Genomic DNA, 23,165 nt, shown 5'->3' on the forward strand with positions numbered 1-23,165 from the left:
CGATTGAGGGCATGGATTGGTTCGAGTTGTAGAAAAGAGTCAGATCGCAGGTCGAGCAATCAGAGAGGACAAGAAAAGAGAGGGGAGAGAGAGGCAACCTGAAGGACACAGGGGGGAAAGAAGACCCCTCGGGGCCCTGGCTGTTTGGGATCCACCTCGAAAAAAAGGTACACGAGCAGGCTGATTGGCTCCGGGGCAGCTTGCATGTCTCCGTTTGGACTGGAGATGTTCTGGTGTGGGAGCGGGAGCGGGTACGTACCTGAAAGCACCCGCGGACCTGCGTCTGAATCTCCGAGAATTGGTGTCTTTTTTATTCATACCTTGCCTAAGATGGATAGACCAGGGGGCAATGTCCACGGAGGGAGGAGATACAGAGACGCAGAGAGAGAGGAAGAGAGGGAAAGGGACAGAGGCCGTCATGTTCCACAATAAAAAGCTTTGGACAAGGCATGGGGCCTGCGTTTGTTGTTGTTGTTGTTGGTGATGATGACTGATGTGGGCTGCGGTTAACAGAGTTGCTGGAGTTGTCATGTCATGTGCAATGTGCATGCGCCCCGGGGCGAGCGCTGCATTGCTCGAGATTCAATAATTCCATCTAAACGTGATTGCGAATATCCATACATCCATACGGATTACTTCGGACTGATGCGGCCCCTCTCGCTTCAATTGGGTCCCCCGCTTCGCTTCAGAGAGGGTTCAAGTTACGAACCCGAGGCAACTTTCAAGTGTTGAATTGCTGATGTAACTACCCATGGTGAGTGGCATGGTTCCGTACTCCATAGGGGACGATGAGGTGAGGAGTGTTTGATGGTCTGTGGTTCGGTCTGTGGTTCTGCCCGCCTGACCAGTCACCACCGACCAGCTGGTGGGCAAACGGTTGAAACGCATGAGAAGCCGAACCGCATATGCCCATTGCCATTGCCCTTGCCCACGTCCTATGGACTCTCGATAACAGCCCAAGATGGTTCTTTGCTGATCTGGTCTGGTCTTTGTCAGATAATTCGAAAACAAGGTATGCTGTATGTACGCTCATGCCTCATATCTGGAGTCAGCAATCAATGTTGTATGGCATGGCAGGTTGCAGGTATTCTCGTACCCATGAAGCACAGATGGTTTAAAGTATCTGTACTAACGTATCTGACAAGAAGGTACCTGACCTTACTCTGTACGTTTCCTTACATTAGTGAGCGCACTCACTTCGTTTCGGATGACGGCTAGCATTAATCACAGCCCAAATATAGCTGTCCATTGGCCCGTTTCGATACCGTCTTGGCGTCTTTGCTCCCTCCCTGCTTCTGCATCTGTCTCCCAGCCATCCTTCACAGTTCACACACGTCTCGGTACCTATACGGTGTGGTGTACCTACTCCAACGTCCCACGCAACGCCCGAGCGAACGAAAGGCTGCCCGGTCGCTACAAAGTGGAAAGTGGAAAGTGCCCAACTCCATTCGACCCCCAACCTCCGATCCCCGATCAGGTAGTTAGGTACGCCGCACAGCGCCTGCACCAACAACTACCACCACCGCCCAAGGTCCCTTACCGTCAAATCGCAAAGTTGGTCGTTTTTTTTTTTCTTGTGATAGCTTCTGCCATTCACCACACACTCCTTCTCTCCCGCAACTCTCCTTCGCTCAACCCCGGAACCCTCTCCCACCCCGACGACCGCTGCGTTTTGGGATTCAATTACGCGCGACACCCTTCGAACTGTCAATCCCGCCTGTCGTCCCCCAAGTTTTGGACACGAGGAAATCCAGAGCCAGCGATCCATCATACGTTGCGACGACGTCCCCTTAAAAGCCCGACACCGCACCACCGCCAGCCAGCCCTCCCACCCTCGACAACAACACCGACCGTCCGACTCCCCCCTACCGCCACGAAACCCACGATAACAGCCTCCCGATAGTCACAATGGGTGGTCAACTCTCAAAGATGATGGGCAAGATCTTCGGATCAAAGGAGATGCGCCTGCTGATGCTGGGTCTCGACGCCGCCGGCAAGACCACCATCCTCTACAAGCTCAAGCTCGGCCAGGACGTCACCACCATTCCCACCGTTGGCTTCAACGTCGAGACTGTCACCTACAAGAATGTCAAGTTCAACGTCTGGGACGTCGGTGGTCAGGACAAGATCCGTCCCCTCTGGAGACATTACTTTAGCGGTGAGTCCTTGCCTGTTCTCTCATCCCTTCTCCTCCATTATGTTCCCCGCCGCCGCCTCAGGGTTGTCTACTTTTTGTGTGATTCAATTATACTGACGATACCACTACCCTCGCACAGGAACTCAGGGTCTTATTTTCGTCATTGACTCGTCGGATCGCGCGAGAATCGAGGAGGCCAAGTCGGAGTTGCACAGAATCATCAACGATCGCGAAATGAAGGACAGCTTGCTGCTAGTCTTTGCCAACAAGCAGGACGTCAACGGAGGTAAGTCTAAACCAACCATACCCTCGACTCCAGTGGTTGGCCGTAGCGCCCAACGGCTCGGGCTCTGCCCCGCTGGCCCTTTGCATCGGGACACGTTTGGTAGGCTGACCATGCTTGACCGCAATCACAGCCATGAAGCCGCAAGAAGTCACGGAGGCCCTGAACCTCTCAAAATTGAAAGACAAGGTCTGGTACGTTGTGCCCAGTTGCGCGACGACGGGCGAGGGCCTGCTCGAGGGCTTGGCCTGGCTGTCCAACAACGTCAAGGCACCACCTGCCCCAGCCAAGAAGTAGACGACAAGACGAGCGGCGAATGCCTTTCTCGACCACTAATCCGACTCTTTCATGATTCACCGACTCACCGAAACCTCGACCAAGCCGACCGCGTGTCTACCCCATCTCACCTTTCCCGATACGTGTTGTTATCCAATGAATGCGTACCGAGGCATCCAACGTTGCCGAACCGAGTTCGACGGGGGGAACAGTCTAGATCCCCAACAAACGTCTAAGCACCCATCGCAGCCCGGGTGGTGGACGCAGGAAAAGATCTCTCTGCAAGAACGCGCTGCCAGGGCTTACTTCGAAGAACAGAGCGGCTCATTCCTCAGAATTCATTTTTCGGCAGCAACGGAGTTCTATCAACCACGCCGAGACCTTTTCTTTTTCTTCTTTCTACTAAACCAAACCTCTTGATGTAACGTTTTTTTAACTACGCTGATATGGAGAAAAAGACGGAGAGAAAGGGGGAAACAGGAGGAAGAGCCAAGAAGACGGGAGCAAGGGCGGCTTTTTCAACATATCATCATACGTTTTTCTCTCTCTCCACGGGCTGCTGGCTTATTCTTTTCTCTTGGCCCCCTTCCAACATTTTCGTTCCTCTGGTTTCTCTGTTCCAATGTTGTTCTGAAATACCCGAGCTTTAGAAGGTGAAAGAAAAGAACGTGGGAATTTTCCTTGGGGCGGAGCCAAAAAGGCAGGTAGTGAGTGTTCTTTCTCTCTTCCCTTTTGTTATATTTTTTGTTTTCTTATCTTCATAAGCTGTATTCAAATGATGTACAAGAAACTGTCCAAAAATGCCCATCTGCGGTTCCAATCCTCGTCCATTTCATCTTTACCGTGAAGCAGGTCTCCTCGGCCATTTGTGTGCCATTGCCGTGAGGCATGTGGACTGTCTTTTCGGTTCATACTAGCCCAGCCAGCTGGGCGAATCGGTCATGGTCATCAATCATTCATCATCATTCGTCAGGGGGCCCCGTAGAGGCTAAGCTTTTTTCTCCCTCTTCTCCCCCCCCCCCCCCGCTTTGACATTGTGTCCAGCCGCACGAGGCTACTACCATCGTTGGCATCTCAGCCCGACATCTGTCTGGCGCCTCAGCCACGGCTCCTGCCGCTTGTATCGTGGAAGTCTTAGCCCCCGTGAGGCGCGCTAGTCGGATTTTCTCCGAGTAAGTTCAGGGGGCGGGACAGGACGCCACCAGTCCCCCGAGAACCTGGCCGGTAGCCGGCCGGCTTCAGCGTGTAGGTGAAGATCTCGCCGGTTAGATAGAGATCGATCCGTGAGGTGGGTTACATCTACCGCTCCCATAGCGCCGACTCATCTGGCCACGAATACACTGACAACGATAGCGACGGCCAGTGCCCCGATGCCTGCATTGCGTTTCCCGGCGTCGGTGCCAGCGTTATTGGCGGGCGCGACCATGAGGGGTCTGTGCCAGCCGCAGTGAGTCGACGTGCCTTGCGTCGCGCAGGAGTAGTATGTTGTCTGGTAGTATCCCATCTCGGCGAGGTTCGGCTCCGGACGGGGGGTTACGCCGGGCGCGGGGGGATGAGGGAGGCGTAGTCTCGGGGGCCGGAGTCTGTGGGTGTTTCTACTGCGGCGATGGCTGCGGCTGCGGTAGCTTCGGCGGGGATGGTTGTTTGAGGTGTGTTTGTTGACGGCGAAGGGGACGGTAAGGAGGTTTGGTTGTGTGGTTTCTTGTGGAGGCGGGCTGGGCCTAGGCGGAGGGGTCGGCCTGATGCGCAGGGCGATGTGGAGTTGTGGTGCCCCGATGGGAAGGAGGTGGAGGAGTTTGAGGGTGGGAATTTGGGGGTGAGGGTAGTGTAGATTGGTGATGGTGCTGGAGATTGCGACTGAGGCTGGTTCGGGTTCGGGCGTGGAGAGGCGGAAATGCCTGTTGGGAGGAGGGCCGCGCCGGTGGTGGGGAGGAAGGGCTGGATTGGAGGTTGTTGTGTGTCTGGTGAGGATGTTGATGTTGGTTGTGGGGTGGGTGTTGCTGGTGTTGCTGGGAGGGCTGATGTTGAGGTTGCGAGGAGGATGAGGGAGAGAACGAGATGAGAGAGGAGATGCATCGTGGGTTTTTAAAGATGAGGTTGTTGATGGTTTTTTGGGGTATGAGATATTAGGAGGATTAAAGATGAGGTGAGTGAGACCGGCTCTCTTTTTGATATAAGTCAAGTAAGAAATGAACAGGAATTGCTCCTTGAGGCTATTCGGTGTTTAGTAGGTATGTGTACGATTAGAAGAGAATGTTGGAATGCTTAGTCGAACAATGGGTGGTTGAACATTGAAGTGTCAACGTCAATGAGACAAGGAAACATGATCTGGGATTTCGACCGGCCACGTTTGTGCCTTTATCACTTTCTTCGTCATTGTGATCACTGACTTTGGGGGCGAGAAGCACCTGGAACATTTTGATTGATGGTGAGTCGTGACGCGGGAAGCAAAAACAATGGTAGATGGATGGTAGGCGGTGGTGGATTGGGAGGTTTCTATCCTGCGCTTGGTATGCAGGAGGAGCCACTGGGGTTCGCGTTCCAGAGAACGGATGGGGGTGCGACTGGACTAAAGCGCGGTTGGCATCTTAGTGGGGTATCATTCAGGCACCTTTTCCCCCGTCGCCTTTCTAGAAGGCGGATTAGCCAATTTTTGCATGTTTCTTGTTTGGTGATTGCATGGTACCGGGGGGTTTGCGTGGTGTCTCGTCATTTTTTTGTTTGCGTGTATGTTTGAAGGTGTTGGTGTTGTGGGGAATGATTGGGTGGGAGGCCACTTTGCGATTTTTGGGGAGGGGAGGATTCGCTAGTGCGATGGGTTGCGGTTCTTGCTCTATTGGAAGTGATTACTTTGGATTGGAGACGGCTCTAATGCAGCTACATGTAGCATCCGGATGACTGGGGACGAACCGGTTCAGAATGGGTTTCTTGGGCAGGTGCCCGACATCTTCACCTCCGTTCTGGATGAGTACCTCTGCGAATACGGGACGGGAGTGTGGCCCACAACGGCGACGGAAAGACGGGACCGACTGGGCCCAGGCCCCACACGGATCATGGGCCCCGTTCCGTCTTGGGAGAAGAAGGCAAATGTGCCTCAATCACTTCAGCGCACCTACTAGGACTCGGTCGCTGAAAAGACGGGAGTGACACGTGAACGAACGCTGGACAATCAGATAATCCGAAGATCTCTGAGAGCGGCTACTTCTGGCAAGGACCGCACATTAGGTACACCCCGACGCCTCACGCGAATGGCGGAAAGTACGGCGTTATCTTCCATCTTCACACATGCACCAGGTCAAGGTAAACGGGAAGGAGCTCACAGAAGATTCTTATTGCACTTGCTTGGCGTCAGTGCAACTTTACACAAAATACGGAAGGTAGCGGCTCTTCGTTACCTGCTGGATCTACAAGCCCCCATTGCAAGGCAAGCTGTACTTAACTCTTGGCCCATCCTTCTTTCCTTGAATGATTTAACAACCCCAAGTTCAAAAAACCCAATTTCTGCTGGATGCTCTAGTGGCTTCACACTCCTAAAAATAGTTACAATGCTGAAGTACTTATAAGATTCAAAAAAAGACAAAAGAGTTCCACCCCCCCGGTGGCGAACGGGGGCTGCATCTCTGGCGCACATGCTGAGATTTTATCGACTCGAACTCGGGACCTCTGAGCATTCACCGATTAGGCTGTTCGTGGACTTCAACATCCACCACCCAGCCAATTTTGACCTGACCCCCAAGGGGGCGCTTGCTAGCTGGTGACAGGAATGGACTTGAGGGGGGGTATATGCCCTTCTCGTGTATTCATTTGGTAGGTAATGGTGTCACATGGGACGTATGATATCTTGGAATAAACACAGGATGAATTTGTCTACCGACTACCAGATTTAAGTCACTCTAAGCCTCATCATGTCCCTCCTCCCTGAATCACCAAAGGCTACCGTTCCACGTCAAGCCCTTTCCAACAGATCGAATGCGTCGCGGATGACACTGTTCTCGTAACTGAATATTTCAATGTCGTCTATGGTCTCTAGATCCCCGGGTAAAAGAAGCAGTAATTAGCGCAGGTTCTCGAAGAGACAAGGATTAGGGGACAACACTTACGCGGGACATCGCCGTCAAAGTACTGTCTCTGCTCCTCGGAAACACGAGTCGGATCCCACTGGTGCATTGAAGACACAGTCTGGGTTGCCGCCACGCGCTTCAAACGCAGCTGGTTGAACATGTCCAACCGGGTCGAGATGTCGTCTTTCGATGTCACGTTTGAGAGCAGCACGCCCAGCGCCGCGGCGTCTTCAATCGCCATGGCTGCACCTTGAGCGCGCACTAAGAGAAGTCAGTCATCGTCACACTTCACCGGGACCTTGGTCCGGGAGGCATTGGTGAATATGCTGGGGTGTAGTTCCGTGTGCTTACCTGGGGGCATCGGATGCGCCGCATCTCCTATGAGGACCACTCGGCCCCGCACGAGCCTGTCAAGTGGCTTTCGGGTGAAGACCTTCCATTGCCCGACACCTCTTGCATTTCTATAAATCACGAGATTGGTTAATGAGACCTGTTTCTGTTGTTTCCAGTGCTCGAAAGCTTGAAACTTACATGCAGACGGATTGCACAGGCTTCGGATACTCTTCGACGACTTTATAGACAAAGTCTTCTCTTGCCGAAATGTCGTTGCCTTGGTAATGAGAGGTGAGCAGAGAGTCTTGCAAAGGAAAATTGGTCTGAATCACTTACCTTCTGAGTCAATGGCAAGTTCAGGATGATATAATAAGCCGATGTTTTGAAGAGAGCCCCTGTAATCGGTGAACCCCTGTTAGCTTCTGGGACATACAGTAAAGGGCAGGGTTGACTTGGGTAACGCGTACCCTCGGCATCCGTAGATAATGGCACTTCGCATGGTCCCATAGCTGATGCGAATCGAAGTCAAGCCATCTTTAAAGAGAGCCACGACGTCCGGGTCGTCGCGAAGGTCCTCTACAGGAGCCATCAGCCGGAGCATCGACATGTAGTGCTGCGCAAGCGCAGCATTGTCCACGACCTTTGAGATGAAGGAAGACTGTGACCATGATCAGTCGTTACAAAGCGATCTGTGTAGGGATGAGTAAGACTCACTCGTATGCCGTCGGCCGCGATGAGAACGTCTTTTTGGACACTCTCGCCATTTTCAAAGTGAATGGTCCCGTCGGTGTCGATATCAGACACCTTGACGCCGAGATGCAAGCGAGCAACGCTCTTCCGCGACGGAGTAGGCTCTGTGGCTAGTAGCTTAAGCTCGTTATGGAGATCGACCCGGTGGAAGAACAGCCACGGAGCTCCGTATCTGGGTGTGTAGTCGGTGCATGTCACCATCCGCGTTTTGTCAATGTTGTTGGGGTCGTCGTAGTATATGTACTTTTTTCACATGAATTAGAACCGCAATAAAGAGATGTTATGAGTTGTACAAGTGGACCTGGGAATGAAGGAAAAGACTCACCTTCTCCGCGGTGGTGGCCCTGGCCCGCTCGAAGTCGAACCCGTAGTAATTGAGTACTCTCGTGGAGTTTGGAGGCGTCGAGATCGCGGCCCCGACTTCGCTCTTGAACTGAGATCTCTCGTATATCTGGTAAATTATTCAAATGTCTGAGTGGATTCTCACTGAAAGGGGTCATTCCCAGTCTCATAGGCTCACCTCGACATCGTGGCCACTCTCCAGTAGGGCGATTGCCGCCATCAACCCTCCAATGCCCGCTCCAATGATGCCAATCCGAAGTCTTTCGTCTGTTTCTTTAGGATGAAGAGTCTTCCGAGGCGGAAGCCTCCATCGTTCGTCTCGCGTATTACAATAAGACGTCATACTGGTGAAAGATACGAGTATGCTTGGCAGGTATGAGTAAGTCAAGAACCCACACACGAGGATTTCCTTGGGGGATGCGGTAGTTTATAGAACGCTTGACCTGGAGTTTAGTAAGAAGCTACAGCCACTAAGAAATTCTTGAAGGATTATAACGTTGACACGTTGACGTAAGAATGTTGCTTACCTTCAACTGGGAGGGGTCATCCGGAGGTGGAGAGCCGAGCCGGCGATCTTAGTACGGAGGCTAGCTAGCTGATTCGGCTCAGCTGCACCACCTTCCGAAGCTGCCGTTAGCGTCACTTTGCACAACTGATCCGATATGTATGATATTCGGGGAAGTGGAGAGAGGGATGAAGGTACCGCGTGTTTTGTTCAAGCTGCTGCTAAATGTGTGGATTGATGAGCAGCCCCGAGATTGAGTCGTGTATCCCTCATTCAACTTGATTGTAAGGGGAAATGCAGTCAACGATAGCAACAGTGTCTTCTATTTGGTTCCTATGATATAATTCTCGGATGGGTCGTTATGATGCTGATTGATAACTGTATACATCAACTCGTGCTAGAACGCGACACAAGTAACAGAAGCATCCAAAGGGAAAGCGGTCTAGGAGGAAGAAGGATAGGCGGTAATGCCAATGTAATTCAATACATAGTACATAAGTAGTCAAACAGTGCTCAGAGAGCTATTGATAACAATGTAAGAGATCTCGGACTCAGAACCGGCTGGTGGAGTGAAGCCGATCACCTGTGTTTCGCCCACGGAAGTCTTCTGAGTTGCTGACTGCTGCCTTCAAGTAGAAGACAAGGAGGAAGTATCGATACGGACTTCCCGCTGAATTACGCCACACTTTATCAACAAATGGAAGTTCCTCTCTCCCCTTTGCCTTCTTTCTTCTCCATCAACATCTCATGGACCAGACGCCTTCCCGAGACCATCCAACAAACCATAAACCTCCTCAACACCGCCCGGCATTCTCGAGCCCTTCCAATTTCCCTTAATGATCCTCCGCGACAACCTAATCACACCCGCAACGTCCTCAATCTCCACATTATCCTCTTCCGTTCCGGTGCCGCGCAGCATAAGGTGGACGTTCCTGTCCAATACCTGATACTCTTGCACATCCTTCTCTCCATCCAACACCAACACAGCAGCGGCGCCAGTACCACATCCCGGCCTTGGACGATGCTGCCCCATCACCACCTTTTCCCGCAAAGACATACTCCTTCCAAATCGACAAAGAAGAACAGTAGCATCCCGGAGAGCGACGCAATAAACCCCACTCAACGTCCCTGGCTCAAGCCGCCTCGCCGCACGAAGAACTTTACCCGCTCTCCAAACCGCGACCCAGTCCTCCGGGATTTCCTCAATCCCGTTTGCCGAAGCCTCGCTGTGAATTTGCTGCGACAGCGACGGTGACATACCAGTACCACGCAACTCATCTCCATCCATCGACGTCGAGATATACATATGAAGAACTTCGTACATCATCTCCGAAGCAGGAGCCACCGCCCACCCCGCCGCTCGTAAAGAAGACTCAAACAGTTTGAGCATTGAACCCAGCTCCATCCGCCGCGAGGATAAGATCATGGCGCTCCATTGTCCGTGGCCACTGATAGCCTTCAGCTGGCGGCATTCTTCAACAAGCGCCCAGAGACCAGCATAGAAGCCTAGAGCGACGAAGTTCTGGTTCACCCTACTGCGGTGGTAGGATCTAGCGATCAGCGTTGGATCGCCCATCAAGTCCCTCAAAGACAGAGCCGGAGATAGCGAGGAGGAGGCATAAGAAGAAGAAGGAGATATTGTTGACCCCGGCATTGACCGCACCATCTCCTCCCTCCACTTCACCGCCGACTCAGCCCTCCATAACCCTGCCGGTGCAGGGAGAGGAAGCCTCATGTCTCCGTACCTCGCCATCCCCCTAATCCCATGCGTTATCCCGACATGGCTATCCATGATGTACACAGCATACACCAACCTCCTTCTTGCCTCACGGACAGACCACCTCCGCCAAACGTCCTCAAGAGCTCCATCATTCAGGGTGTAAAGACTCTCGGCTTGATAGAGGGCCTGATCAGTCTCCATCGCTCCTTGGATATGCCCGCCGTTCTTCATCATCACCTGCATACACCCAGAACAGGCTTCCGCGAAAGCAACCTTTCGCCGAATGCTACTGAAGAAGGCGATGTGCTGCTGCAGGAAAAAGGCTTGGGACAGGCTGATGTCGCAGAGGTTGGCGTGGTTTTTCTCCCACTGTCGTTCTCATTAGCAACTGAAGTAGGAAGGGAAGAGCATGTTTTCTTCCCCCTTCGAAGACTGTCAAGAGACAAAGAAGAAGGCTGAGGAAGACACTCACACTCCGAAAAGAAGAAACCCTCACAACATCCTGCATCGCGTGGCCAAACCTCCTCGCCACAGCCGAACCGGCCCTGATAGCGCCCACGGCAATCAAGGCGCCCAACAACTCCGGCCTCTGCTGGTCAAGCCGTAGCGTAGGAAGGTGTACTACGTCGATGATCCCATACTTACCCGCCGCTGTTAAAGAACAATATGATGATGATGATGATGATGATGATCTGCCCCAACAGTCGCCAGCATACGCCCCTAAAAGCGCATCGAGCGCCCCCACCGACGGGAAAGCAGCTATAACAGGGCCGGCGTTGGCACGGGATGTATTGTCAAGAATCATACCGACAATAGCGTTCCGCGCTGCTGGTGAAATGGACAGATCGACGACACCGCTGCCCTTTCCATCACTACACCAACCAAAGTCAGGCGTCTCCGGTGTCCGTGGTGTTCCCCCGGCCTTCAAACTCTCCTCGTCCGCAGCGAGGTGCGGCCTTTCCATCTCGCTGTTCTCATCGCTCGACGGCTCCCAAGATCCAGTGCCGTGGCTCTCCGGCGTCATGGGTGGCGATATGGACATACCGATGCCGCCGTTCTGCTCCTGCTCCTGCTCCTTCTCTTGTGCCAGCCTCGCCCCATCAGATGCGGTGACCTCCAACCCCTCCGGGCCGACCGTATCGAACCGAGTCTGCAGGTACGATAAATCAGACATCGCCAGATTCCACTCCGCGCCAAAGGAAAAGTCATCCATCATCATCATCATCATCGCTGGCGCTGTCTCGTCGAGGGCTCTCTGGTCATCCAACCGCGTTTGTGTGTAATCCTCCGGTACAGCCTGAACCTCATCCAAAAAATCAGAACCAGGGCCACCTTCAACGCAATTCTCCCCCTCAACCTCACATAAACCTCCCCGTCCAACACACCTTGCACAAGGTTTTCTCTCAGAACACTTCACCTTGGCAACTTTACACCCCTTACATGCCAACCTAACCCTCTCGCTACCCTCAACCTCCCTCGACAACTTATCATCCCCTTCCACGACGACCACCGCCGTCTCAGGCTCAGGCAAACCGCCGCCACCGCCACCATGCGTGTTAACCTCATGTCTCCTCAACACATCCAATCTCCCAAATCCCTTCCCGCAGACCCTGCACGCATACGGCCTCTGCTTGGTATGCACAGACCTGACATGGCGCGCAAGATGCTCCGCACGATGATAGCGACGTCGACATCTGGAACACTGGTAGAGAGCCTGTTCCTCACCACCTACGTCCTTGCCAGCTTTCATCGTATAGTGTTTTCGAAATTGGCAAGGTAAAATGGTTCAGTCTGGTTGGGATATAGACCCCCTGTCATTGGCCGATATCCAAGGTTCACAGAGGTGAAAGTTTATGAGAATGCCAAGAATAAGCTTATTCGTCGTCAAAAGCAAAAAGTGAAGACGAACTACAGAAGCCCAGGGATTCTTTACTTCGCAGGTTGCCGCAGGTTCATCAGCTCAACATAAGTCGGCGAAACAACCGGCCTCAACAACCGACCACTAACGGAATTGTTTCCCTAGACTCGGCCATCGGCCACCCTCAAACTCCGTGGTCCGTCCATCTCGGACCCGATCTGCAGCCCATAAAGCGGGACGCGGCGCATACAGCTGGCAAGACGCCCACATTGAGTGATTTACACGCAACGATGCAGACGACAGCGTCCGACGCGATGTTACAGTGGCAGGCACACCCGTGGATCTACACCCTACTAGTCTGGAATTCCACAAAACCTGTTTCGATCAAACAGGTCACTCGCACGGTTGCACCGCAGCCCATGCAAGAACGGCGTGAATGGATAGCGGACGTTGACTTTTGCACAATATGGTCCATTGATGCAGAGTACCCTGCCGGGTACGGGTATCCTCATTTCTCAAAGCAAGAAAAAGCTAGTAAACATGTCGAGAACTTCTCGACCCCCTATTACATACACATGCAGATGCCCCGCCACACTATCTGCCTAACGCTTCGTGCCAGACAACATTTCCTAGAACCTTGCCGATGACTTGCGTGGCCCCTTCCCCTTCGCGGCGGATCTTGCGGGCATCGAGCTCGAAGGAACGGATCTACCCGCAGTCGCCGTCTTGGCCGTGCTTCTCGCTGCCGGCACACTCTTCGCCCGCGGGTTGGCTTTGGGGGGCTTGCTTTTCTGCACCCAGCCGGATCCACGCGGAAGACTACTGCTGTTGTTCTCCTCATAGTCCTCGTCAACATCGTCTTCCGCGTAATTCTCCCCCAGCGGCGAGCTAGGCGGGCTCGAAGATAATGTAACTACCAGCGATCCAGCAGGAACCACAAATGGAGAGGCTGTCCGGACCCGCTCACGTAGTCGACGGGGCTTGATGTCCTCCACCTCGACGAGTGATGAGGGCACTGACTTAGCCGGCTTGAGATCCGGCAAGTCTGGCGACTCAGAGAGAGTCACTCCCTCTGGCTGACTCGAGTTGGGGAACAGTTCCCTCCGTATCTTCCCAAATTCATTGGGCGACTCATCTTCTTCTACCCCGTTTTCACCGTCTTCATTAGCCTCGTCGATTTGGCGCATGGCGGCTTCGTATTCTTCATCGCGAGAAACGAGGGACTTCCGTGACTCTGTCACCGACAATATCGGGGACTTGGATGGACTCTGTGTGTTCTTCTGCGAATTCCGCTGCGAGGCCGTCTTGAACAGGCTCTCCAGTGACGGGAGAGAAGACTTCTCGCCTGAGTTTGGCTCGGGAGTGTCATTATCTCTGGTTGGCGTGCGGACCTGAGCTCTCGGAGTCGATGCATCCACAGAAGGGGAACCATGACCAGCGTCGCTCATCAGCTGTGTGTCGTCGCCCCCCATATTGAAGCTAAAGTCATCCGGGTCGAGTTGCCGACCACTGCGAATGCTACTCACAGATGACGGCGGCGGAATGGCGTCTTCAGCGTTGAGTTTAGTAGCCGCATATCCACTGTTATCCGGCGCTGGCGCAACGTTCCTCGCAACGCTGTCTTGGGACAACGGGGACTTCGAAATGACTCGGGGTGCATTGGCAGCTTGCAGCTGGTCGAGCAACTGGCGGGAAGGGCTGCTTGTTTTGTGACGAATGACTGACGGTGACACATCTTTGCGAAAGCCTGCTTCTTCGACCATGATGCTGATCTCATGACGACGATCCGATGAGATGGAGAGGGCATTGCCATTGGAGTTCTGAGAGTCATCTTCTGTTGTCGGCACCGTATTATCGTCTTTCGATTGGCGTTTGGCTCGGGGGGTAGGCACATCGCTTTCGTCCATATTGTCGTCATTACCACTCAAGTGTGTATCGAGTTGACTAGATTCATCGACGTCCGCGGATGCATCAAGATGGGGGTCACTACCCGCGACGACTTGAGGCTGTTGTTCACCCGTATTAGCCCTGGCTCGACTTCCCTTTGCATCGACTTTTGACTGACTTCCAACTTCACCCACCTCGGACTGACCAGAAATTTCTCCATTAACCTGAGACGGCTGGCTTTGGCCGTCGTATACGGTTTCGTGAATGACGCTGTCTGTAGGGCCACTTTCGCCCTCCGAGGCACCCGATTTCTCGTTTTCGCCCTGTTTTGTGTCATCTTCCAGAGGAAACTGCACAATCTTGGGCTCGATCAGTTCCAGATAATTCACACGTCGATGTCCTTCTTCGAGTTCGTTTTCTACATCCTCGTCATCCTCGTCGTCATCGGGGGCTTCGAAGCGATCGTACACTCTCTCGCCAGTCTCTTCGTCGTAGGTCTTCTCGGTCCGATCGACGCCTCGATCACGATGGGCCAATATGAATTCAAGATCGGATGCGTCCTCATCATAGATCCTGACGAGAACGCCGGTCAAGCTCACCACTTGGGGTTGCCAGTTGGTTTGTGATGACAAAACCAGTTGCTTCCATGTGACAACCATGCCAAGTCTGGCTTCTCCTGGGCGAAGGTCCGGAAGAGTGGACAGATCGGATGGAAGTGAAGGGAGATCGTCAATGTCCGTCGCCTGGCTTTCTTCAGCCGGTTTCTTGGTTGCCGGTGGATCGTCAGACGGATCGTCGTAATTGAGTATCGTGTCTCCCTCTTGAGCAGACTCAACCGCGTCGGAGAAGGTCACACCAAAACTATCGTCGGTTACGCGACGCTTCTTCGACGATTGAGACTCGGCATCTTCGTGATATTGAGCTTGATCGCGCTGTACGCGCTTACGCTTGCCCCCGCGCTTATTCTTTGAACCGAACCATTCTTCCACCTGCTGTTGAGGGTCCCAACGCTGGACAAAAGGGAAGGGCGGTTCGGACAGCTCGACTCCGTCGTGGCAGCATTCTACGGCTCGGTAAGCGATTTTCTCGCGCCAGGCTTCGGGATCTTCCTCTACCGATTCTTGGGTCTGAGTAGATTCGCTAGGCTGAGAAGCTCCTCCTGACAGACGAGCGTTGGTGTGAGGTCGGACACCCTTCATCAGACCTTGACGAATCTTGTCTTCGTCAGCCTTGTTTTTCGGGTTCTTGAGCCCCAAAGATCCCATGAGCATGCGACGGGCAGCTCCGACATTGGGCTTCATGCGCCGCTGAGAGGCGGCTTCTTGCGCGGCGGGGCTTTGTGAAGCCTCTACCATGTCGGCATCGGCAATTGATGTTTCGACATCTTGAGGTGCAGAGTCGGGGATCTCAAGGGCCTTCTCTTGACTAGCCTCAGCCGGGCCGTCGGATGTAATAGCGTTGAGTAAGGCTTGCTTTCTTGCCAAGAATGCTGCCTGCATCTCAGACACCTCCGCTGGGGACAACCCTTCGCCATTCTGAGCCGCCGGGGACCCCTTCTGGCCGGCCATTTTCTTAGCAAGTTTGCGCCTCGCGTTCCTTTTTTGCGTCTTGCTCAATCCCTGACCAGGAGGCACGTCGGGCTGCTGTTGTTTTGTCTGAGCTGCGGCGACTGGTGCTGCTTGTGTCGGCTCCGGAGTTTTGTTGGATTCAAAAAGAATCCGTTGGCTAGAGAGGGTCTTGCTGGGAAGCTCCTCAGGTTCGGAATCCGAGCTAGAATCTTCGCTGCTGCTGTCGTCTGAAGATGAACCTGACGACGAATCGGATGAGACCTCGACGATCGCGACCTGTTTTGCGTATAACTGGTCTTTTGCAGATGCCATACTTGACTCATCGCTAGACGAATTGTCGGAACTCGAATCGTCGTCTGAGCTCGAGGCTTCTTCGTCGGCCGAGTCCGAATTGTCTTCATCCATAACAGGCCCATCGCCTCCCGCTTCACTTGATTCACTGTCGGATTCGTCATCGGAAGAAGAGGCCACTGTATCATTTTCGGAAGCAATGCCCATCTCTTCATCAGACTCAGATGTTGCGCCGTCGGAACTTGATTCGAAGTCCGAAGTTGAGATTTCGTCACTGCCAATCGAAGCACGATCGGCTTGAGCATTATGGTTTATGGTCTCTGAAGCTTCATCGCTATCATCCTCCTCCTCCTCTTCATCCTGGCCATTGGATGTGGGGTGAGAGGATCGATCAAGTGGACTCGATTCTCGGAGAACGAGCTCACGCCCCATGTTCGAGTTCGCGTGTCGGATTGGACTGCTGGATAGACTCCTCGCCTGATGGTCCAAAGTCTGCTGGAGGCTGAGACGGGATTCGAATGTCTTGTTCAGTTTGCGATATACTCTTGCGAAATTCGCGCCGTATCTCAACAGCACCCTTTCGATCGTCGAGACCTGAGCGCTAGGAAACGCGGCTCTCAGTGCAGCAATCTTGTCGAGCGTGTCCAGGTTTAGGTGGAACCTGTTCGACCTTCCTGCAGATCTGACTAGCGCATTGCTCGCTGACGGTACTGGAGAGTCATCAGACGTCTCCAACGAACGCCTGCTGCTAGCTGTCCCACTGGATGCTCTCCTATCTCTAATGTTTCGCAGCTCTTCAAGAATATCGCCTTCTCGAACGGCGGCATTGTCTTCTCGAAGCATACGAAGCTCATCCTGAATATCATTATTATCCGAATCCATGCCCTCATCGTCATCGTCGGCGGCGACAGGCTCAAAGTCGTCCTCGTCTGCCTCAGAGTCGCTGCCTATATCTGCATTGTAGAACCGCGTGCGGAGCTGGACGCTCGAGGGGTCCTCCTGTGCTCTTGTGGATTCGTACTCCAGCATTGGCCGTTCTGCCTCGGCCTCTGAAGGAGAGTCTTCTTCATCTTCGCTGATGTATGTGATTCGAGCCTTCTTTCTCGGGGGGAGACTGACAATAGGGCGGTCTCGGGGGGCTCTAAGCCAGGGGCGCCCGAAGGCGAGGCCGTCGACGAGGTGCTTGCCGTCGGCGGTAATCTGGTGTCGGCCGCTGAGTCGCCGTCTTTTCAGGTCGCCGGTCAGGAGGGGGCGAATGCTAGTAAGTGTTAGCTGTCGAAAAGCACTTGGGAGTTTGTAAATCCGTGAACCTACATGACTTGATCATCGTCCTTAAGCACCTTGGAGACAAGGTGATAGTGGACACATTCGAAGCCGTCGCCAGAGGCATCCTTAAGCTCAACGGCGTAGTCCTCCAGGCCCCATTCTCCGCTCTCGAGGGGAACAACATCGTTGACCAGGGCGAGGAGCTTCGAGATGGTGAGGTCATCGTTGGCGGTGACGTTCCAGAGAAGCTTGACATCGGGCACGGCGTGGCGTCGAACCACGAGGCGCAAACGCAAGTCCTTCTCCATCTTCGCCGAGTCGATTGAGTTCTTGCGCTGCGCTTGGTCTATTCCATGGAGAGTAAAGCTCGTCGACTTCGCTGTAATGTGATGGGAGTCGAGAAAGAAATGGAATGTAGAAATACTACGAAGGGTGAGTGGTGCTTGCAAAAAGAAGGGTCGAACGGTGAGAAAGGTACCTCAATCAGAGAGCTCTGCAAAGAAGGCAACCGCCCAGGATTGAAAGGGCCTTCCAGGTTGAGTTGACGCGCATGGGGAAAGAGAGCTCCAGACCGCGACTGACGCAAAATTCTGGAAGGTGGGGCCGGGCCGTTGCGGTGGCTCCAGGGACGTGCGGAGCCCAAGGTACGGAATGCCTTAGTCAGCAATGCTCTCACCTCTCCAGGCTCCCGGCCTCACTCACTTTCCTTGCTTGATACAGCCCGATTAATCACCACCACCACCGCCGCCACCCGTGCGTGCAGACAAGTAACTCACCTGGCCATAAATCTTTCCCGACCAAAAGTCTGTTGGTAAGAACAGCAAAAAGCGAAGATGCGGCCAGTGTGGATTGAACACACGACCTTCAGATTGATTGAATGAAGTTTGATGAGTTCTCTGGCGAGACCCGCTTCAGTCTGACGCTCTCCCAACTGAGCTATGTCCGCCGTTCATCTTCGGGGGTGGGTCAGATCTCTGGGTCTACTTCATTCCACTCACGAGCCGTGTTACTACTACGCACAGCTGGTACTGAGAGTTCTGATGAAAAGACTGAAATAAGTAAACCGAGGTTATCTTAAACCTTCTCCAGTCCATCAAGACGTATACTATATATGACCTATAGAAATTAATATCTTAAGGATATATATATATATATATATATATATATATATATAAAGAGAAAGACAGCGGGACTTCGCAGGAGCAGCTGATTGATGAATATTTCATAAAGAGTTCACAACCGGTGTGGCTCCATCTCTTGGCGGTTATTATGGTGTTCATGCTGGGATCGTATGTGGACTGTGGCATATTGTGTAGACATGGGTGACGAACATGAGATGATTCACTGTGGCTAGTAGGTAGAGTGAAAAGCAGGTTGGCCAGACAGGCAATCATGCACTCGCCTCAACAACGTGAGGAAAGTACCATCTGTCATGGAATGTTTGACAAAAAACGTGAGCAGTTTGACACTCGCAGTGTGTGGAATGATTAGAACCTCACCTCTGTTGTGTCGTCGACTTGCGCTGCTTAGAGCAGCCTGCTGCTCGGGTATGGGTGAAAGATGCCTTGTAATAACAATGCCTATCAAATACAACATGGTATCATAAAGCGGTTGAAGTTCCAATAATTACTTTAAAATACAATCAATGCCCCAGGATTGAAACCAAGGGTGAGAATACGGAGTCCATGATCGGACCTCAGACGGGGTGTAAGTTGCGGCCAAGCTTATACTAAGCTATAACATTCCACACAAACACCCCGTGACTTCAGGGCGTCCACCGTCAACCTTGGATCCGAGTTGATCACTTCCCTTGTCTTCCGACTCCGATACCGAGCAAAGTTCCATGGGTCATTGCCCGTCCTCACAGCCTCAAGCCTCTCCCAAACCGCCGGATCTTGGCCGAGTCTCGGATCCTCCTTCGTCGTCTTGTCCGCAGTTGTTGAGAAGAAATGCATAGAGTCAAAGAACCCAGACTCTCTAGCCATACGTACCCTCCAACCCTCTGGCAAGGGGCCGAGTAGTGCCTCTGTATCCATCAGGCCATGAGTGTACGTCGCTCCTACGACCCTGTACCGTTGGTCCTCTGAACTTGACGCCGGATCTGGTCGTATAAGCAACGGTGACGGACAACCCAGCAGGACTACAAGCTTGTCTCCGATCTCTGGCCGTGCATGAGATGTACCCATGTATCCCGTGTCCGTCTTGATGAAATACCGATGCCGCACTCGGATGAAGTTGAGCGACTCATGGGAGACTGCATCGCCTTTGGCGTTGATGAATTCCTTGCCGTAGAGATCTGCCGCTTCGGGTACAGTGAGAAGACTGTTGCACTGCGGCCACCTCTCAATCATATATCCCAACCCAAGAAGAGTGACGAAGGCGTCTATGGCTCTCTCGTTTGTCGGTGCGTATCGCTCTGTTGAGAGTGCTTCTGTTTCCCAAGTTCTCACTGCGGCGAGAAGACCGTCGGAGTCAGGGAGTGACTTTTGACCTACGAACGATACGGTACCGCAGTGTACTCCTGCGGCATCCATGATTTTGTCGTCATTTACACCACTTCCAGACTTGAAGTTGACTTCTGCCGCTGAAGCGCCGGCTGCGTAGAAGATATCGGCATACGGAAGCCGCACTGCTCTATCGACGGGAACGGACCAATCTGGGACCCAAGTAGGCCCATTGATCTCACGAGCGTCGATGTTGCAACGGTCAAGGAAGTCCAGCCTCTCCAGACACTCGAGATACGCCTTGCAGAACTGGCCATACACCTTTTCAACTGGCAAGGAATAGTCCGGAGTAATACGCTCCCTGATCGCCGCTGGAGCAGCCCCCAATGCTCCGTAGATCTTATCTCGGGGATTTGCACACCCCTTCCAGTTGAGAGTCTGCAACTCTCGAAAGAATGGCTGATTGGAGAATGGCAGCATCACCTCGACAGCGTCAAGTATCAGCCCGCGCACCTCATTGCTCGGAAGATACTTCTTGTCGCTGGCACAGAAAATTGCGCGACGGAACAGAGACAGCGAGATGCTGTCGGGGCCGCAGAGCATGAAAGAGCGCTCATCAGCTAAACGAACCTCTTGCCATACCCAAAGACGCTCGAACCAGGAACGCTGCAAAAGGTTCGTGATAGATCGCCAGGTCTGCTCGTCATATGGAAGCGGCACCGACGCGCGAGCCAGCTCCGGGTTACTACAACCGGGCGGATTCGTCCTCCACGCCCCGCGCTCGGTGTAGACGGCCTGCTCGCCGAGATGGCGCAGAGCAGCCATGGCGATCTTACTGTCCTCCCTCTCCGGCCCCAGCCAGACGACGACGTGACTTGCGCGGCGGTAGATGTCGCACATGATGTGGACCTGCTTATTGCGCTCCTCGAGGTCGGTCTGGTTGATGCACAGCGCATCGATCCACATACGCCTGGGGATATCGCGGTATCGCAGGTGACGAAGGGCCGCGGCGAGGTTCGGCCTGATGCTGAGGCTCGACGAAGCCGCGCCCGTGGACGGAGCTGTTGGTTCCAGGACGAGAGCATCCTCTTCGCTGCCTTCAGGGGCCCAGACGTACGATAGTCCTTCGTACTCGAGCTTGTTGTCGTCGAAGCTAACGTTTGGGTCGACGCCCGTCACGGGGTGCAGCCAGGATGTCTCGTAGGGCTCTTCTGGGTCGTAGTCCTTGATACGCTCGAAGATGAAGCGACCGTCGAGACAGACGCGGACGATCCAGTCTGATGGAAGAGTCTTTTGGATCTCCTCGCGACTCGGGGGCAATCTGATTGCGGAAGGTCGCCGCGGTGCTAGAGCGACATGGTGGAACTTGATGCGGATTCTCTCTTGGAAAGTACCGGGGAGAAGCTCGACTACGCGGATCTCCTTTGCGGTCCAGTCAAGGTCTCGATACTGATATCTTGGTTTATCAACTGAACTCTCCATCTTGATAAGATTCGGACAAGGTCTGGCCGATAGAATTGCGTGATCAGGAGGAGACGCAAGAGCTTGGGCGACGGCTAAGAGAAATAGTTGATCGCCTGGCTGGCCTGAAGCAGTGCATTCTACGCGACATGCTCAACTGTGATCATTCACGACAACGAGGCAAGCTGGTCTTCGGTAAAGAGGGGGTAGATACACTTTGCATGCCCTCTCATGCAGCTAGCAGCGATCCTTCGCAGCCTGCATATCACCACCTCAATTCGTGATGGGTTGGCCAATGGATGGCTCCCACCAAAGTCTTGTTTTGGTAAGTAAGAAATCAGTCAACTGCACAACGTTGGGCTGGAGCATCCTAGCGCACCATACATCTTTCGGTAGCGACTGCAGCGGTAAGCACTATACACTGATGCAGCCACAACAGTTGGCACAAGGCAGGCTTCAGTCACCGGATCAAAGTCTCCAGCGAGGTGTGTGCATTGGCGGCCTCTAAAGACACTGCGAATCTCTAGTAAGACCTATGGCCTCAACTGTTGATTGTCATTGACGAACAACTACTGGAGACTTATTATTCTACTCCAGAAGATTTGTTTTCGTGTAAGTCAAGACTGCCCAGACCACGTAGTTTTCTGCCTCTTGGTCAGTTGGTCACATGCAATGGCGCCGAATCTGACGCCCGTTGACACTCGTTTTCAAAATAGAAAAAGTTATCGACGCCTTTGTGTCTCTTCAATCCTTTCCCCAGACAGCCATAGCTGCCTGAGGTGTGGGCATCCTCTTTTGCCGAATTTTTCATTGGGGCTCCCCAGCAACAAGCTATCGAAACATGATCAGATCCGCGTTCTCAAACCATGATGCTTCACGCGGGAGATGACTTGTACCAATGCAGGCCATGTCACCTCGGATGACGCAGAAAAGCTTGGCAAAGAGAGAACGAGAACGAGAAGCGTATTCTCAATATGCGCATGGTCAAGCTATCAATTTCTATTTCACCAGTCTCCATAGTGCCGATGTAAGACAAGCATTCACAGGAGTGGGCTTGTCATTCTACCCACAGAACCCCATGGCTGAGCTGGTGGCCAGCCCGCCGCCAAATGCGGACCGAAGATGAGGCTTCAACAACTACACACGTTGAGACAGCAGTGAGTGATACAGTGCATCGCCCTCGACAGCTCCATTTTCGTCACCTGAAAAAAAGCTAGAGAAGGGGAGCCCAGTGTTAGCGGGGCAGTTCCGAGGGTTCTCGAGTCGAGCGTTAGTAGCGGCTTGGTGATGGAGCTTCGTGTTACATCAGTGCAGCATGCGTTTACCGTAACCGTAAAGGCGGAAGCCCGGTTACCGGCAGGTTGTGGCTCTGAACGGTTCCACAAGTATGGAGCACTCCGTACGGATGGAATACATCGTATTACCTGAAAGTAAGTTTAATTGCCAACTCCTGTATGTTGTGGAACAGACCCAGATTGAGCTACTGCACATAATAACTTGCAATTGAACTTCGGAACATGCCCGCCCTGAGCAAATATATACCGGACGGATTGGTCTTCGGCGTTCTGAGCCTCCTGCTGGGATTGGAGTTGCGGCTTATTGCTTTCTGTAGAAATTGAAGAGTATTCAGACGATTTTCCAGCAACACGTCTTTCAAATTCCAGATCAGACCACCAATCGCAATTTTTCGTCCTGAAGCGCTCAGACCTAGCCTAAGGCTATTAAGACTGAGAGCCCTGACCTCGGCTTTCTTGGGTCGATTACTCACAAGCATTTTTTCTCTGGGCTGGTCCGCATCAGTCAAAGTTAGCCCTGACTCGTCTCCGGGCCGCCTAACAGGGGCTCAGCGTCCAGCAGGAGTCGTTGCTGCAATTTCAGGGGCATTTCACAATGACCCGCCTGTGTTATGGTCTACCTACAGTGGGGTGCCACTTATTCGCGTGCAGCGCACAGTATCCGCCTAAACCAGTCATCTTGAGCAGC

The 23,165-nt window shown here is 53.1% G+C and overlaps 7 protein-coding genes and 1 non-coding gene across 8 annotated transcripts; 1 reads left to right on the forward strand and 7 right to left on the reverse strand.

Moving 5' to 3' along the window:
* Nucleotides 1-1,908: 1,908 nt before the first annotated feature.
* BDZ83DRAFT_755816 (ADP-ribosylation factor family protein) lies at nucleotides 1,909-2,717 on the forward strand (the record flags this gene model as incomplete). Its single annotated transcript, XM_060514670.1, has 3 exons — nucleotides 1,909-2,158; nucleotides 2,277-2,423; nucleotides 2,554-2,717. 3 exons carry the CDS (start codon nucleotides 1,909-1,911, stop codon nucleotides 2,715-2,717), a joined length of 561 nt encoding a protein of 186 aa, XP_060360841.1.
* A 1,001-nt stretch (nucleotides 2,718-3,718) lies between these two features.
* BDZ83DRAFT_634053 (uncharacterized protein) lies at nucleotides 3,719-5,030 on the reverse strand. Its single transcript, XM_060509071.1, has 2 exons — nucleotides 4,296-5,030; nucleotides 3,719-4,215 (listed from the first exon to the last, which is right to left on the reverse strand). The coding sequence occupies exons 1-2, from the start codon at nucleotides 4,770-4,772 to the stop codon at nucleotides 4,018-4,020; spliced, it is 675 nt and encodes a 224-aa protein (XP_060360842.1). The 5' UTR covers nucleotides 4,773-5,030; the 3' UTR covers nucleotides 3,719-4,017.
* Nucleotides 5,031-6,472: 1,442 nt separating this feature from the next.
* BDZ83DRAFT_30806 (uncharacterized protein) lies at nucleotides 6,473-7,092 on the reverse strand. Its single transcript, XM_060502294.1, has 2 exons — nucleotides 6,797-7,092; nucleotides 6,473-6,722 (listed from the first exon to the last, which is right to left on the reverse strand). Exons 1-2 carry the CDS (start codon nucleotides 6,996-6,998, stop codon nucleotides 6,643-6,645), a joined length of 282 nt encoding a protein of 93 aa, XP_060360843.1. The 5' UTR covers nucleotides 6,999-7,092; the 3' UTR covers nucleotides 6,473-6,642.
* Nucleotides 7,093-7,284: 192 nt separating this feature from the next.
* On the reverse strand, nucleotides 7,285-8,402 carry BDZ83DRAFT_722636 (uncharacterized protein; the record flags this gene model as incomplete). The annotated part of the gene is made up of 5 exons (XM_060512489.1): nucleotides 7,285-7,413; nucleotides 7,524-7,748; nucleotides 7,805-8,083; nucleotides 8,166-8,291; nucleotides 8,361-8,402. 5 exons carry the CDS (start codon nucleotides 8,400-8,402, stop codon nucleotides 7,285-7,287), a joined length of 801 nt encoding a protein of 266 aa, XP_060360844.1.
* Nucleotides 8,403-9,188: 786 nt separating this feature from the next.
* BDZ83DRAFT_30814 (uncharacterized protein) lies at nucleotides 9,189-12,364 on the reverse strand. Its single transcript, XM_060502296.1, has 2 exons — nucleotides 10,880-12,364; nucleotides 9,189-10,776 (listed from the first exon to the last, which is right to left on the reverse strand). The coding sequence occupies exons 1-2, from the start codon at nucleotides 12,155-12,157 to the stop codon at nucleotides 9,433-9,435; spliced, it is 2,622 nt and encodes an 873-aa protein (XP_060360845.1). The 5' UTR covers nucleotides 12,158-12,364; the 3' UTR covers nucleotides 9,189-9,432.
* A 530-nt stretch (nucleotides 12,365-12,894) lies between these two features.
* BDZ83DRAFT_586811 (uncharacterized protein) lies at nucleotides 12,895-17,585 on the reverse strand (the record flags this gene model as incomplete). Its single annotated transcript, XM_060505982.1, has 2 exons — nucleotides 12,895-17,269; nucleotides 17,326-17,585. 2 exons carry the CDS (start codon nucleotides 17,583-17,585, stop codon nucleotides 12,895-12,897), a joined length of 4,635 nt encoding a protein of 1,544 aa, XP_060360846.1.
* A 526-nt stretch (nucleotides 17,586-18,111) lies between these two features.
* On the reverse strand, nucleotides 18,112-18,223 carry BDZ83DRAFT_t245. Its single transcript has one exon. It is a non-coding gene; the product is annotated as a tRNA-Phe (tRNA).
* Nucleotides 18,224-18,841: 618 nt separating this feature from the next.
* Nucleotides 18,842-21,491, reverse strand: BDZ83DRAFT_634066 (heterokaryon incompatibility protein-domain-containing protein; the record flags this gene model as incomplete). The annotated part of the gene is made up of 1 exon (XM_060509072.1): nucleotides 18,842-21,491. A coding segment is annotated over exon 1 (2,197 nt), but the record flags the coding sequence as incomplete, so codon positions are not given.
* Nucleotides 21,492-23,165: the final 1,674 nt, after the last annotated feature.

Source organism: Colletotrichum acutatum (genome assembly GCF_030867785.1).
Source record: "Colletotrichum acutatum strain CBS 112980 chromosome Unknown BDZ83scaffold_109, whole genome shotgun sequence".
NCBI lineage: Eukaryota > Fungi > Ascomycota > Sordariomycetes > Glomerellales > Glomerellaceae > Colletotrichum > Colletotrichum acutatum.